This window comes from Lonchura striata, chromosome 2 (genome assembly GCF_046129695.1).
Source record: "Lonchura striata isolate bLonStr1 chromosome 2, bLonStr1.mat, whole genome shotgun sequence".
Taxonomy (NCBI): Eukaryota; Metazoa; Chordata; class Aves; order Passeriformes; family Estrildidae; genus Lonchura; species Lonchura striata.
In genome coordinates, this window is record NC_134604.1 from 67,728,646 (window position 1) to 67,746,510 (window position 17,865).

Genomic DNA, 17,865 nt, shown 5'->3' on the forward strand with positions numbered 1-17,865 from the left:
AAAAATTGGAAAAGAAGCCTATTGCATGCAAGACCCCTCCCTGAGTTTGCACCAAGACTGCTACAAGAGTCCCAATGGATGGACTGATGTATTCCCTTGAAGCCTGATGCATTGGTGTGTCACTATTCACTGTTGTGTGAGTAAAGTTCTGTAAGTGAATAAAAGAGAAGAAAACACAAGTCCATGACTTCAACCTCAATTGCAACAACATCCTAAACTCAAGACCAGCTAATGGTGTTACAAAAGCCTATGAGATACAGGGATTAGAAGGATGTGGAAGAATCAATATGAGATAGATTTAAAATACTTATTTTAATAGGTGATTAGGCTGAAGCAATGAAGTAGGAATTACCACATTCTTCAAATTCTTCACTCATCCAAAAGCCTGCAGAACAAGCCTGTTTGTTTATATTTACATTTAATCACTGGACAGGGCCTTGAGCAACCTGATAATAGTGGAACATCTCCTTGCTTACAGTAGAAAGGTGGGTGTACTACATGGATTTTAGAAGCCCTTTCCAACCCAGACCATTCCCTGATTATACTATACAGCTCTTTTTCCACTCTAACCTACATTTACAGCATGAGAGACAATGGTCTAGAGGACTTCAAGTGTACTTTGTTAACCTGTTTCCAAAAGCAAATCAAGTAAAGCTGCGCCCATGTATACTGCTGACCTACCAAATGAAAGGCTACACCCATCTTTCCATCATGCTCCATCAGTTGCTTATAGGAATCAATTTGCATTACTTTTGCGTTAAGTGCCCTTGAGTGTACAGTAACACATCTGCAGTGGATTTCATAAGCATAATGGCAGTGTTCCAGACACACAAATGGCACTGAAGTGCTCGTGCCTGACACAGCACAAAGAATGGAATACTACTGCTAATATGGTAATTTGGGAGGGTGGAAACAAAGCTGAGAGAAAGAACTGCATTAAAAAGAAAAATCACAGAATAAAGGTGAAATCTGGGTAAGCACAACAGAGTATGAGTTTTGAAGACCAAACACAAGGCAAATAACATACATAATATGTTTTTTGCCTAACAAAAATATTGATGTACAGGAAAAAGCCTAAAAAGTTACAGGAGAAAAAACCCACAAATACAGAGTAATTAAGAAGCAGAAAAGGTAAGTAAAACATAAAAAGTGGCAACTGAGATAAAGATAAGATACAAAGTCAGGTAAGATACAGGGGGTCCATGCTATCCAAAATAATGTGATTTGAGAGTCACCAACAGATCACATCACCTTAGGAAGAGCCAGTTCAAGCACTGGGAAGCCCAGGTGCCTTGGGCATGTCTGAGTCACTTGAACTGAGATCTGCTAGGGCTTTTTTGCATTTTTTTAAGCTAGAGAAGTAGAATAGGAAGGAGGAAAAAAGCTTTACTTCCTGAGATGTTGAAATACTTCAGCTACCTTAACTAAGGTTCAATAGAGGATCTAAATTCCACACAAACAATGCTGCCCTGTGCTGTCTTTTAATATTGTACTCCCTTTCATCAGTGTTTCAGCTTTTGAAAAGGTACCTGTGTAAGCTTAGCTGCCACTAAGGCATATAATATTAATATTTAAATAATTGTATATTATTTATTTTAACAATTTATTATTTATTTTCACAGGTCTTCAAATATCTATATGATTTTACTAATTCCCCCAGAAATGTGAAAACCCTGATTTTAATCTGGAAAGGGAGAAACTTAGATTTAAAGAAGTTTTGTTTCTATAAACGATTTCATTTCCTCTGATCGCTTCACAGAAATACACTTTCAGTTTCAGCAGGGATGAGCTGATATTGATTTTTTCCCCCTAGAACCTTTTAAGTGCTCCTCGTAAAGATGACCTGATTGTTTTCCAACAAATCCTTTGTCCTCATAATAATCTGTTGCCTATTTTTAGGCACATTTAAAATTATTTAAAAACACAACACAACAAAATATTCCAGCTTGCCATTAGCTTGACTGAAATCCACTCACACCTTGTTCCTACTTCTTAACAACTAGGGAGTTAATCTAAATTATTAACTCCTGACCATTACAGGCTCCAGTTCAAACCAGGAATTTAAAGCATGCATTTGATTATTTAGTGATGTTAATTTCTGGCTACACACACAGAAAAGTCTGCTAGACTGAAGAACTCTTCAAACCATTCTCCTCCAGAAAAGCAGTGAGATACAGCATTAGAGCAGCAAGAGAGATTCTTATGCTACAGCTGTTGTCTGTATTATTTGTAAGTAGGGTTAAGCAAAATGCAGTTTAAAGCTCTGGAGAAACAACTGGCTTTCTTTAAATGCTAAGTATTAAAAAAAAAAACAAACCTCAAGCAAGCAACACAAAATAAAAAACATGAAGGCTGTCTTTTTGGTTCCATCATTTGAAATCTAACAGCTTACATAATTTACCATAAGTGGCACTTGATTAAATCTATCCATGAAAAGTGTCTTAGGTTTTAAAACAGAATAAATTCTGACTGTAATCCACTGCTGAATCCTGCAGTTACCAAAAAGGTTAAAAGATATTCACACTAACATACTATTGAAACAGTATTTCCTACCTGAAAATATAGAAGGTCTTTTCTTAGTGCGCCTTGGGTGTATAGGGTCTATATTCCTAATATTTTTTTGAAACTTTCCTTTAAAATCATTTTCTAGCAGGATGTCTGGTGGCAGGCTTCTCCGTCTCGTTGATTTATAACGAGTCTGATGGGGATTAAGTTTACTCTTAGTCCTGGAGTAGAGGCTGCTGTCATCCAGTGCCATGATGGAGCACTGAGCGTTGGAGGCAGCCCGGCGTGAACGCGCCCGCACACCCACAGGTGTCGGGAGCAGTGGTCACAGAGCGAGCAATCTCGGATGTTCTCATGCTCAACTCACCCACCCGGGAAGTTGAGCAGGTTGAGAGGCTGTGCTGGGACAGGTGTAGTGTTACTGCATGGCCCCTCCCTGCATCAGTGAAACAGGGCAGGGAGGAGGCAGGAGGCTGAAATAATTCCTTTGAAACTTTTGAGGTAATTAGGAAGTTCAGCAAACCCGAGCGCAGCAGCACAATCTCTGCAAAGTCGAAAATAGAATTTAATATGAGGCACTGTCTAGGGCTAATATGGTTTATATTATACCCACAGCATTTCTCGGATCAGTTCATTAATAGTTCATTAACTTGGCAAGTTAAACAGGTGCTGCTTAACCTTACGAAAAGAAAACAGTGTGAGAGAAAAACAAATAAACCCAAACCCAAAAACCCAACCCACAAACAAACAAAATAACACACATAAACAATGACAAAACAACATCCAAACAAACAACCAACCTCCAGATGCCAGCCTAGGGAACCTGTCAGGGAAAAGGCACTACCCAAACAGTATATTTGGGTTTTTAGTCCTGTCATTTCACAAACTTACATTTTGAAAATTGATAAACAGATCAAATCACAAAGAGTTTTATGGCCACAACTATCAGTTTGGGCTTTCTTTCCTCAACGAGCAATATGTTATTTCCTACTGAAGAAATCAAAGATGTCTTAGTGTTACTAATTTGTCTCTCTATATAACTGCCGACTAGTAAAAATAAGATATTTAAATACATGTATGACAGAGATGGTCTGTAAATTCTCCACTTAAATAAAAGTCTAGGTGTTTTTCTTGTTTTGTTCCAGGTATTCCAATGAAATCTTTTGAGCCCCTCAAGGATGTGACCTTCCTTTCTCAAATATTCAGAAAGAAGACAAATTGAAACATTTTCTATGAACCTGCTAATTTTCTTATTAAATTTTACCATAAATGAGGAAAAATGAATTAGTAGATTAAACAAATCTTATGACTACATTCATTTTGTTGTTAAAAAACAGCATTTAATATGGGAAAGTGAATAAGCAGAGTGGTAATTCAAAGGGAGAGTAAATAACGTTTCAACTGTGGATACCTAAGGAAAAGTGATTTTAACAACTGAAGATAGAACTTGATTTCTTTTCTCTTTTTAAAAACAATTATACCAAAAATGTTTTAATTACTTTCCTAAATACAGCCTAAACTGTAAGATTGGTGTAATGATAAAAAGGTTCCAAACAGTTTTTGTATGAACTTCATTACAACCTTCTGTAACTTTATGGCTGAAAAAAGTAAATTGTTAATCTACATGATTTTTGGAAGGGAAGAGTGGAAATTTTACACATACACACACACACACACACACACATATATATAAATGATCATATATATATAAAATAAATTGATCAAATGCTTTTCAAAACAACAGAAAATGCTTAAATCTGAGAAAATAAATGTACTTGAACCAGGTATGAAGACTGAGAAATAAAAAATGCAAGAATTAACTTTTGAGGAGCTATAAACTGAAATTTGAAGGAAGCTTTAAATAAAATTTCAGTAAGTGATCTAAGCTCCAGGCTACAAGATATTAAAACAGCTCTGAACCTTTCCTTCTTAAAAAACTCTAACACATACAAATAATTAAATATTAATTAGAAGAGTGACTTGAAAGTGAGTGTCCCATATTCTCTGCAAGTGACACAACTGCTGCACCGTACAATATTACCTTCTCCAGCCCAATGAATATTCATGCAAAGTGGAACATTTCCAACAGAAGAAATTGCTGCTGGAACACTCAAAATTGTGTAGTGGTCATACTCTTTCAGATGGGGAAAACCTGTCAAGGGTACAAATCCTTGATCCAGTCAGAGTACACCAGAATCTATGAATAGCTTAATACTGAGGAGCTTTCAAATTGCCTCTTAAAGGAGATACTCTAGAGCACATTCTTGAAAATGCATTCGGAACTGAAAAACAAATCAGGCAAAGACTTGTTCTGAAAACTGAAAATCCTGAGAAGCTAAAGCAAAGGAATATGCAGTGGTAAAACAGAAACTGAGAATTCTAGTGGTGTCTGAAAGTTGTTGAGAATGAGATGCCTAAGTGTTATATTAGTAGCTTAACTCTATTATATATCCTGTCAAAGGTTTACACAAGATCCTTCAGAAGAGATTACTACAAGAAAGTAATCACTGTGTTACATTCAGAACTGATTCATGAAAGTGCTGAAATTATGAAAAACAAATACCAGGAATCATAATTTGGCTACACTTTCAGGCTGGCAAAGGTTTATAAAGCTTCAGATTTCTCTGGTAGGTTGGGTGCAGTTCAGTACTTTCTTATGATTTTAAAAGGTCAGTATAACCATTGGATTGATTTATCAATTACAGCTAAAGGCTAAATCAGAACATCTTACTCCTTGCCTCCAGCAAATTACCCACTTGTGGTGCCTTGCAGTTTCTATTACTAATTATTTTGACTGAAGTTAGGTAAGTAAGTACTAAAGGTAATTGATGTTTGATTTCAGTTTGTATGGTACCCTGTGCTGCAGAGATACAGATTGGAAGCTACAAAATTAGCCTGATCCAGAAAAAAAATTTTAAAATTCTCACAGGGGAAATTATTAGCTTTTAAAAAATAATGCAGCAGAAAATTCTGTTATATTTCATGTGCAGTAAGCCAGTTGTTATTATGACTGCATTAGAGCTGCCATTCTCCTTTTCAGCTGAGGAAATATTTGTCTTATCAACAGCAGAAGCAAGAAAAGGTTTTTCTAGAAAGTGTTCTCAGTGTGTCACCTTACACAGGCTGACTCAGAAAATCTGCATTATGGAAAAGGAAAACCAACTCTGAAAGGAGTTCCTGTCTGGTTTGGTAGTGTAACTTCTTTATCAGTGTACATGGATTATGGTCCTTCCCACCACACCACACACACACTAGAACAGAATGGTACCTCAAGGGAGGATGAGGCCTCTAAGCCATCTATGTTGGAGCAACTGCAAAGGCATGAAGGGAAAGTCTGAGCTCTAATGACATTTTAAACAAACACAGTTTAATCAACCAAACTTCATCCTTCTTGACTGTGGCCTATGGATTTCCCCCCCCCTTGTTGTATTAGCACCCATTTTGTGATGTTGCACAGCAAACTATGGCACAAACCTAGGTTACCTTTTATTTATTTATTTGTAGTCATGCTGCCACAAAGGACAAAAAGATAAGAATAAGCATCTAGGACAGGGATATATGAATTGTTTCTTTTAGTAACTGAGCCAGGTTAGAAAATTTTAAGTGTTACCCCTTTAAATATTTGTAAAAATAAGGTCATAAAGGCAATGCTCAGGCTACTTAATAATTAGAATAATTTTACAGGTGTCAGACATTTAAAGAAATTAAGTTGCTACTAATCAAGTTGAATATTCCTGGGTACCTGCTTGCTGAGGAGACTGTTAAAAAACTACACACCAATTGAGCAAACCAATCTTGTTTTTTTATTCCACATAAGCACTACCCAGGTCTCACACCCTGTACATAGCAGAACAGTCACAGACCTCAAGTTATCTATGCCATGAAATCTCTAACTTCTTTTGCTTTGCATTTAAAATAGAAAAGCTAAACACAAAGGAAGAGAAAACAAGGTATCAATAATAAGGAATGAGGAAAATATACAGCTGTTCAAATCCTCTACCTGCTGCTCACAAAAGTATTTGTTTAATTTTCTAGAATATCCTGGTTGTCTTAATCCATAGGATGTGAAAACCTGACTAGTTCCCTGCTTGAATTAACCTATTTCTTCCAGTTTAATGCTGTTAGAAGCAGAGTCTGGACTAGGTACAGCCTTAACATCCAAAAAATCTCTCTTCAGTCAAGCATCATTTTTCAGAATGAGTATAAGAGGAAAAGGTCAGCAAATTAATACTGATCATGGTCACAGTCTTAAAGAAAGCAAAGAGATCACTTTAGGTTCACAATAATTTCTACCCTGTAGCAAACACTGGCTCACAGAATTGTGCTAATAGGACTCAGTTGCCAGTTTACACCTGACCACTGAGAAGCTAAATAAAAGCATTAGCTATTCGTCATATCACACACTATATTTATGGTTTTAACTTGTGGTAGATAACTTAATATTAAATTACAGTCACAGAAAAGAGGAGTAGGCTTTCAGCCCACATGATTCTTCAAATTATCAAATACTAACAGATAAAGCATGAATAAAAGAACGGAGCTTTTACAGAGTTGCTTTCTATGCTAGAATGTTGTTTTAACAGATGAATAGTTATAAGAGGTTTGGCTAAATACTTCAAATGCATTGTCCTTCAGCTGAAAGAAGATAAGCACCTTTAACTTGAAGTCATATTCTTTCCTGCTAACAACAAACAAAATAAATAAAGCTATAATCTGAAGCTAAGATACTATTAGTCTTCTACTGTTTGATCTATAACGTGCACATCGCCTATTAAAGCAGAAGGGTGATGTAAATCACAGCATTTTACAGGCAGAACAATTCATAAGCAAATGTCCATTTGTAATAATTTCACTTCACACTGATGTTCCCAGTACACGATGGCTGTTGCAGCCTTATTTTCATGAGGACTCGCAAGTCAATACTTCTCCAATGCCAGGAAACAGGCATTTTCTGGCAGAGTGGAGGGAAGAGGCACAGCACAAGCACCCAGCTAGCTGACAGGGCTCTTGGTACATGGCTTCAGAGTTCTCAGCACACAAGGCTTTGCCCAAGTGGCAGTGGCTGGACATCTTCCAAAGATCAACGGCTGAGGGTGGAACTTGCCAAAATCTGCACAACGGTAACACTTCCAATCACAAAATCATGCTTGATATTATTCCACTGCAACCTGGGACATCATGCCTATGCTCTGGGTACAGTGGTAAGAGAAAGACCTGAGGCTCTGAGGAACTTTTACTCAGTATGAGGTAGTATTAGTCCTGAATAAACATGGCAGATGGTTTTCCTCTTGCCTTTTATGTTGAAAGTGAATGCTGGGAGCAAATTATGCATATGAAGGTTACAGATTTCAGAGGCAATTTTCTATTTAAAACCAATTCTGAGTGTTCAGTATTCTACATAAAATAAATTTTGTTAGCACATATGTGTGAGATTATAACAGCATTTCAGCTTCTGTAAAAAAAAAAAAAGTGTTACAGATATAGAGGGAAAAAATCATCATGTATGGAACTTGAAAGTACTTCTTAGAGAGGATCACTATCTCAAGTTCAAGAGCAATCAATATGAAAATGAAGGTGCTGCGCCTAAGGCCAGAGCTCTAGAAACACCAGAACACATGCCAATTAACTCTAAATGTCTGACTGATGCACAACCCCAAACTGAGTTTCATCTTTTGCTGAAGGAGTCAGCAGTATACAAGAATCTCTGTGACATTGCTACAGCATCATAAAGCAGGATGTGCAAATGATCTTTAAAGTCCCCAGTTACAGAAACAAAAATCCTACAGCTGAACATTTGTCCTTTTTTAATTGTACAATATTAAACTTCAGAACTTTTCTTATATATACTTATTTTGCATTTGAACAGTATTAATAAGGACCTCTTACTGCACCTAACACTACAATACAGTAGGATACGTCAGTTATAATATAAGCATTTTTTGTGCACCAGCTTACTCCCTCTTTGCATGCCTCTATTCTCCCCTTTTCCTTCTCCCACCTGCAGTAAGCAAAGCATTGCCTGGGCAAAATGAGAATGGCTGAGGGAAAAGTTTTTCTAAACTAGTTCATAAAGATGGATTTAGAAGCAGACTGGAGCTTGTCTTACAGTGTCACAAAAGGAAAGAGAAAAAGCAAGGAAAGGAGGAGCTACCTGAACAGTGCATGTACATTTCTCCCCTCTTCCCCCCACACCCGCCAAACTTAAGAGACAAAAAATGACAATGAGTATGTGAGAAGGATTGGGAAATGGAAAGGATATGAGGAAACTCAGGGTCTCCAAACCACAGGAAGCAGTGGCCAACGGCAAGTAACCACACACAGCGCTGCCACAGAGCAACAGCGAGCGCTGCTTGGCAAGCACAAGCAGGGCCTGACCCCTAAAGCAAGCTTTATGGTAAGTGAAAAATTCCAAGTGCTTAAAGACTGAAAAAGAGAGAAATAGCCATAAAACATGAAAAGAAGAATAAGAAATGATGAACAGATTTACTTGAAGTCAGAGATATTTTCAGGTACTCTTTCATCCATCCCTGTTTACTACAGATGTTTGAGAACCTAACTAGTTAAAGACCATCACCATTTTAAACAATGACATTAAAACTCCCAGTTTTACCGATTACTTTCCTCCAACTTCTTGAAGAATCAGCTGCATGATAAGATGGCTTCCAAATAATGCCTGAAATATTATTCCTAGACAAGACAGGAAAAATATTATATTCTATTACCCTGCCATAAATATGACACAATTTATGTAGCCTGTATCACAATGTTAGATTTAAGGCAGTGTGCCTGTGTATTTTATATATAAATATATAGATATTTAACATGTCTAATAGAACCATACATATGTATACTGATTATTCAGTTTCTCCATTAACATTCATATTAAGACGCAGTGGACACAGTTTTAGTTAATGCAAACAGAAAAAAAAGCAAATCATAAAAACGTTTTAAAACTTGGATGGGATTATTTGTGACTGTACAAATGGGATTGTACAAAATTTGGATGGGATTATTTGTGACTCTGTACCCAAAGCCCTGAGATAACTACAATTTAGATTAATTTGACCATTAACTTGCAAGAATAACAGTGAATGCGTTCAAAACAGTATTAGTAGAAGAGGGTAGTTGTGTCCCCTTCGCAAGCCCCCTAAATACAGTCAAAATGTTAAGAGAGATGATGTGCTGAGCAGATGCTCCCTTAGGAGTTGTGCTGCTCTAAGTGCTGCAGTGACCCAAGGCTTTCCAGACAAACACCAAATACACAGATATACGTACACACATACTATTGCACATCATGGAAATCAGACACAAAGATCGCTCTTGCAACAACACAACAGAAAAGGAAAGTTATTTTTCTGAACGTCAGCTGTGGAACTGTCAAATTTTAAACTAAGACAACACAACCCTATTTTGAGTAGTAACACAAAAGCAAGCAACTGAGAAAAACACAGTATTAATGCACAATGAAACGTCAAATAATCTAGTTCAAGTCAGACACTCCCTGCAGCAAGTACAAATTTTGAGACAACTGAAATCTTAGTTTGCCCACTGAGTGTGAACATTTAATCCATACAAGTATCAGTGCTGTCAAGAAAAGGAAACTCATCACTCCTTAATGTCTTTATACAGGGTTCCAGAAACAGGGAATTTATTTCACCTGAAGTTAATTAAGAGCTTAGTCTGAGACAAAAAAAAAGCTTGCCAAGAGAGATAAACTCTGAAACACTCCCAAAACTTAGTGAGACTCCCACTGAACTTTTCCAGTAATTCATTCCCCAGTCCAGGGAGGTGCATGAAACATCACCATCTTCATGCTTCTTACAAGTTGGGCTCCAGGTTTAGAACCCTGAAATAAAGATGGGTGGCCAAATATCAAGTAGCAATACATTTTTCAGCTCGACTGTTGGCTAATTAATTAAGGGCTTTCAGACTCAGGAGGACAATCCTGAAATTAATCCAGATTCAACGATACTCAAACATATAGTTTGGATAAACAATAATTTCCTGACATTTCAGATTAGTTTCAAGAGGAAATTGAAGAACTAATGTCTGTGATAGCATAGAACACCTCAATTTGGTTTATCTCTGGGAAATCAAGTTGTTGGCAGTTTCTAGAATAGGCAAACACATTCTTGAAGCCTCCTGCAATTATGCAAGCATCCAAAAAAAAGCCCTAATACTTTAGAAACTGTTTATTTTCAGGGAGACATGTATCAGTAAATTAAGTCCTTCAATCAGTTTGTGTGAGTCACTACCCTTACTTTTCTATAGTTAAGCACTACTGCCATGTTATCACTATAAATTTATCTAAGTGACTGCATTGACATCATATTACAGGTATGGAAGTGAAAAAGTACCAGAGCAAGAGTTAGACATGGCACTTTGCACTGCTAGTCATAAAATTTCTAGGTGGAAAGAACTATATGGGCACTATCTTTCCAAGTCTTGACTCTGAACAGCAAGAAACAGCTCTTTCACAATAGTCTGCAAATTAGCAACATAGTGCACAAAATAGCAACAAAAAATTTTAGGGAGGGTGAAAAATAATAAGGGCACCTAAATAATCCGAGATACCCTTGGTCACTACACAGATTGGAAGCATGTGGAGAAACAGGAGAAGTTCAGATCACACTTCAGCAGAAATGAGATTTCCAGATACGCTTCTCGAGTCTAACAAGCAGGACACATCTTGCATGGGGAAGAATACAGCACAGGAAGACAAAAACCAAGAGATCAGTGTAAACCAGGGCCTGACCAACTGCATACAGAAGGCTGCAGAGTTTTTCCTGCTAGCTAAAGACAGGCTTTTGGAAAGTACTGGGGACTCATATGAATTAAATCACAAAGCCAATTCCAGCCTGAGAACTTATTCTCCCACAGCTGTTTTACAGCAGATGGATTTAGGGCTGGGAATAACCTTTGCCTCTCAACTAACTACACTGTATAGTGGCAAGGGTAAAGTTAGCTTTTGAGAGTGCCTGTCCTACAATCAGAGGATTATCTCTCATTCTATGGTGGAAGATGCTATAATTTATCTATTTCAATGTTCATATTTCTTTCTTATGAGCAAAATTTGGTTTGTATAAAGCTAGTTCAGCTTCAACATTCAGGTACTTTTATTTAGGTTTATAAGGCTGAGAATTTCCTTGCTTTGAAATGGCTTTTTAAAATACAAGGATTTGTAGATGATGACAAATTCATTGTGCAAAATCCTTTTCTATAAATTTACACAACTGACCCCTTGAAGCCTCAGAATATAAAAGTTTTTTCTTCTTTTTTTTCCTCTCCAGACCTTCAAAAATTCCACAGGCCTCTTTTTTGAACTCTTTCCCTTATTTATAACTCTTTGTAAAGTGCAAATATTAAGGTACTGGATATAATATTTTGGTACCACCATATTGTAGCATCACACTGATAGCCAAGCTAAAGAAGCTTCTTAAATTGCTCCCTGGCTTTCCTTCAAGTTACTACCCTGAACAGTTTTATATTTGCAACCCATCTATGCCCAGTTACCTTCCATGTAACAGCATTAAGAACATGTTTTGTTCTACCATGAACACTTCACTAGGCAATTTACATATGACTATCAGGCAATATGACAATCAGGTAATACTGATCTAACTTGATTATTAACTAATATCTCATCAATTTTAGACTCCTTGAAAAATAGTAGAACTGCTGAGGATACTTACCAAGTGAAAATTTTACATCATTCAAATGCTTAAAAACAATATGAAAAAGCTTTGAAACTGTAGAATTCTTAACTTTCCCATAGAGCCAAAAATAATCTCAGTCATCAACTATAAATGAAGATTTGCAAGATGGGTTTTTTAAAACTACTGTATATAGTCTTTGAGGTATACAATGTAAATTTAAAGAAGAGAAGTAGCAATTCAAATAGCTTAAGGAGGCCATAATACTTTCCAGAGAAGTAAGATGCCTGTCAGCCACAGGAAGATTCAGACCTACCACTCATGATATTCTGAGACCTCATTTACACCATCTTGCCTTTCCCTGCAGAACATCAGGATATTGTTGTATATGCAAAGAAAGGAGACTGCATTTCCCCCACCTAGCTGCACACATTCCAACATTAAGTTGCCGAAGTCTAAACTCCATCTGTATTTAACAGAGAGACAGGGATGTACCTCTGCAAGGAAGAATTAATTTCTTCTGCCTGAGGAGAGGGAAAATGGTCTTTCCTCCTCAACTGCAGCCTTTTACTGAGACTTACAGATAATTACCTTTCGAATTTTCACACAGGTTAGATGAGAAGAATGCCACACCAAGACCTTCTACACTACAGTAATTGTGAGTGAAGTACAACACACTAAAAAAGAGCTCACTCTGTTGGGGAAAGCTCAGAAGTGAGCACAGAGTTGCCGAGATTGACAAATTTTTTCTGCCCTAAGCAGTGGATGGAGCAGGGCTTCATCTCTCATTACCTGTTTTCTCCTAATTTGTTCATACAATTCCAAAGCTTTATGTATCATTATTTTAATTGGGAATGGCAAACTAATGAGCAAAACTTTCTTGATGGTCAGAGTGCTGTGTAAAGAGATGCATGGAGAGAAAGTAAACAATTCAGAGGGATTTTATCTTCCAATGTCTAAGACAATGCTGAAAAAACTGTAAAACATAGAACATAAGATTCTTACAGCATTTTTCACTGCAATTTTGGATTATTCTGTTTAGGTATCAAATTTATTTGAAGTTGGGAAGTGAAAACTTCCTATCTTAGGATGTAACTGTAAATAATGGCACCACTAGGTTGAAAATATTCTCCTATCAAATCCTTTTAAGGAAGGTGTCTAGCAGCAGATTTCTGCTGCTAATAGTTTGAAATTGTACCAAAATTGGCAATCTTGATTTGCTGTTGTACATCAACCCCCCCATTACCAATGTGTGTGTGCATATCTGCATGAAAATATGTACAAAAATACCCTGAAAAATAAATCTAAGTCTGCAGCCTAAGCAAAAATTTTTCAGCTTGCTTTCTGGAAGCACAAAAAGTAGGTCAGCACATATTCCAAAATAGCACATCAGCACTGAAAGAAAAAGTAGTATATCTGTACCTTTGGACTTTTTAGCTCATCTCTTGGTAAGGGGAAATGGAGGATGAAAACCTTTTTCTTATTTTACTATATGTACAAGAAAAAAATGCTTATACTTAAAAAAAAGCCCCCAAATAAGCCACCTACATGGGTAAAATGTTGTCTGTTTTAATCAAAGCAAAACAACATTGAGTGGAACCATTTAAGCTTTATCTAAATATAACCAGGGAAAAGCCAGGATGTTTAAAATGTGTTTAAAATGTTGTACTGAATATTTATCACATCCTGTTCCTTGCACATCTTGTTCCTTATATCAAAAACCTATCTGGTAAAATATTTACTTTGGAAATAATAGAATACTGTCTGTGATTTTGTTTTTAATCTTGTGAGGATTTTTTTTTTTTTTTGAGCATTTGCTGTTGCAATAAGAATTGCTGCCTATTTGTGATATCTTTGATGCCAGGCACACTCTTAAAGAAAAATATTTTCTTTTATTTATTCCCCACCCATCTCCATTTTTAAGAAACCAGAAAGCTAAAGCAAAAACCAAATTACTTAAGCACTCACACATCTTATAGCTATAGAGATTCTCTAAGAATTCTTCTGGAATTAATATTGACAAACTCCTTTCCTGAAAAATTACAGTTTTGTAACATAAAAGGAAAACCAAAATCCACTCTTAGACAATATTCAATAATCCTTATCAGCTCTAAAATATCACGTGATTCAGGTCAGTATCAATACTGTTGGCTTCAACATGATGCATGATGCTGATATGCTTCCCAGAACAGATTTCAAGCTAGAACACTGACATATTTAATTAGGAAAAAATTATATTGCCTCTCTCAAATTCCAAGTGTCAGTCTCCATTCGGATCCTTGCACTAGATTAAAATGAATGTTTGAAAGGTACTGAGCATTGGTAGCACGACCTTTTAAGTTCAGTGATTTCTATGCAACCAGCAGGAATGCCTAAGAATAACAAAACAAATCTATTTTTAGTTCTTCATTCTCTGGGGCTTTTTTTGCTTGCTTTTTTTTTTTTTTAACTACTGCTATATTTCTGTTCCATCTCAATTCTTGGGCATTTAGCTCTCATTTATTTTCCTGACCTATTTAAATATCTCTTTCTCCAGTTTGTGAAGTACTATAGCCCATGTATATATGTACATATTTTAGGCAGTTAGAGAACTGGATCTTCCACAGAGCCAGGCCTTCCCAGAAGGGAAATCAAAATGGAGAATTTCCTGAACCTACAGCTACTGGGATCTGCACTCTCCTTTCACACTCAGTAAACCCATGCTTGCTATCAGACCTTAAGTAAAAAATAAGGACCTTCCTAGGTAACACAGGCTTCACAATTAATTGAATTAAGAAATTATGGAGTTTTTAAAAACTCTGATAAATGAAGCCAAAGTAGTAAAAAAAACAAAAAAAAACCAAAAAAAAAACCCCACAGTTGAACTTTTATGTCCTGTGAGGTCTCTACCTTGCAAAATTTTAAAACTCTAGCCTAGCAAACAAGTGCATAACAAAACACAATTAATTGCATTCCTAGATTACTGCCAGATAGCTTGTCACATGCCTTTCTGGGTCTAAATACAGTCTTCATTTGTTACTTCTAAAAGCCAAAGGCACAGAGCTAATTGAGTTCAATCTACAGCTCAACAGATATACTATTAAAATATCATCAGATAAAACAAATAGCATAAATTTACAGTGAAGTATTAAAATAAATAAGAGAAAATAAGGTAGTTGTATTTCTGAGTAGCAACGGATATTATCTCCCTTCTCTCTAACACTCTCTTGTTGAGGCCAGCACTGTCATCCTCCAGAACCTGAGAGATCTATGGGAAGATAATAGGTCACACATTCATCAGTCTTCAGTACTGCTAATTTTTCTGACATGCAACCAGTGTGATTAAAAACCAACACTGCTCTAGTTAAATGAAACTAAATCAGTTCCTCAGTTCCCAGGGAGTTTTTCTAAACTGTAGAAGAGATTTCACAATAGCCCATTATGCCATTTGGTCTCATCTCCTTTTAGAAAGTAAAAGCCCACAAATACGTTTATATATTCACATCGTTCCTTCTTTGAGTTCAAGGACACTTACAAGGCACCTGCTAATATGCCAAATTTGTATTCATTGGAGTGGGAAGACTGGTGCCATGAGATACCATTTCCACTCAGAAGCAATTAGCTTAACTGCTGAGAGGGTGTATCTTCTCAAACTGCTTCATGAAGGAGAAGCATAACTATAACCAGTTCTCTGAAGGCACAGTAAAACAGGTAAACTAATCCTGAAGTGGTTAGATGTAGTATTTTCTGAGCTTGCTTAAACCTGGAGGTCTTAGAATTACAGTTCCAAGGTAGTCTAGGAAACAGCTCCTGCATTTCCCAGCTTACCAGCCTGTTATTCCAATAGCTGTACTTTTCCAGACCAGAGTCACCAGGCTCTCATTCCCTCCTGGCTCACGTGGTGCAGTGATACGTGCTCAGCCTTGTGTCTGGAGCACTGGAGATCGTGCTCTGGACTCCTGGAGCTGCACTGCTCTACAAGAGGTAGATATCTCCCTTACACCCTTCAGTGACTGTCATGGGAATTTCCTACTGCTCCAATGACACACCAGGTTGAAACGGGACATGCTGCTCTGGAGATGTGTCCTAAGCCCCACCTCGAGCCAAAGCAAACTTACAGATTTGGCCAAATGGAGCTATCTTCATGTCCGCTATAAGATCAACATCTCATTGCATAGAGGAAAGCTTATCTCTAGGCAATGAAAATAACCATCTTCACAGTGATCATAAAGGTCCAGAACACATATCGCACATTTACAGATCTCTGTGCTCTACAGACTAAATGCATCCTTTTACTTGCTTTGATTTGCACTGTCTTGGATAAAAACCACACTACATCAAAATAAAATAAGCACCAATATAAATGGCTTTATAATAATTGTTCCAATGTACTGAAAACCATAATCCAAAAATCTAGGAAAGCTGAAAGATCTGTATTTAAGCAATCAACAAAGAAAACATAACTATTGCATTGAAAAGGCTGTGACCCTGTCACGAGTCTTTACAGTACTGCTCTTTAAAAGCAAAAGAAAATGTTTCACCCCACATTGAAGTAGAATTGGGAGCACTATAGAAGCCAGCACTCCAGGAGAAATTCTGCTAACAATGAAATCTGATGCAGATTATAGCCAATTACACAGCAAAATTAATTGTCTCCAAGAAATCTTATTTTTATAACAGAAGGACTGAACACAACCCAACAGGAGTTTAAAACCAATATAACCCTCTTTCTAGTAGGAAAAAAAGGGCTTTGTTTTGTTCAAAAGGACACTGATGTACTCATGTTGCTGTATATTTTTCCCCTGGCTCCTTGGTATATAAATGCATGGCAGCAATTGCAGCTATTTTGTATCCTTTAATTAGTACATGTACAAAATGCTTGTTCATCTGTTTTCCAGCAATGTATCAGCATTTACAAAACCAAATATAGCCAGCTCTTTGCTATAAGGAATTTCAGCCCCAGGAAGGCTTTAACTAAACACTTGCACTGTATCAGATTCATTAAAAGCCACAGGTTTCTTCAGCTCCTGGTGATGGCTTGCCAGTTTCCAACAACATTGAGACAAAGTTTCTACAAATACCTGTAGTAAAGTATGCACAGTCTCTTGTCACATGTGATGGTTTTATTATAGCTCTATCATTCATTTTTAAACTCAGGCCATAAGAACCCAAAACTTGTCATTGCCAAATATTTAAATTTATGGTCAGAATCTTTTTTGGTAAGAACCACATATACATGAGCTTCCAAATACCAATCTGCTTGTATTATATTCTTCACACCTATGCAAAAGACTTTTAGCTACTTACTAAAAATTTTAGAATAGTTGCCAAATCTATTAAAAAAAAGAAATGCATTAATACCAAGAATTTATTATCAGTCTTACCAGAAAAATCTCATGTAAATCCATAATGACTGGATAATAAACGCAAAATCTTACCTTTCCCTGAAGCAACAGTTTCCAGCAGTGATCTTTCTTAATGCTTTAATTCTGCAATGTAATTTTCACAGTTTTCTGGTTCAGGCAGAGATGGGTTAACTGCAAGCAGTCTGGATGCTATCTTGCTTGCTTCCTGGAGATCACTGTTTTGCTTTGTGAGCCATCACAACTACCTAGGAAAAATAACAGCCAACCCTCAGTCACCTGGATAATGTGATATATCACTGTTCCCAGATTAAACAAAAGGTTTAAAACAAATCCATGTCTTAAAGCATGATGTTAAAATTTGT

General features: G+C 36.7%; 1 protein-coding gene across 7 annotated transcripts in view; it reads right to left on the reverse strand.

Moving 5' to 3' along the window:
* The window catches only part of FRY (FRY microtubule binding protein), a 221,714-nt gene that overhangs the window by 175,475 nt on the left and 28,374 nt on the right, over positions 1–17,865 (reverse strand). For 5 of the 7 annotated variants that reach the window (XM_077781437.1, XM_077781439.1, XM_077781438.1 and 2 more), the window contains exons 2-3: positions 17,576–17,748; positions 2,554–3,049 (exon numbers count right to left, since the gene is read on the reverse strand). In XM_077781437.1, coding sequence (XP_077637563.1) covers positions 2,554–2,758 — 205 coding nt within the window. In that variant the 5' untranslated portion in view covers positions 2,759–3,049; positions 17,576–17,748. The remainder of the gene's footprint in view (positions 1–2,553; positions 3,050–17,575; positions 17,749–17,865) is intronic. The other 2 variants (XM_077781443.1, XM_077781442.1) reach the window with 1 other exon arrangement.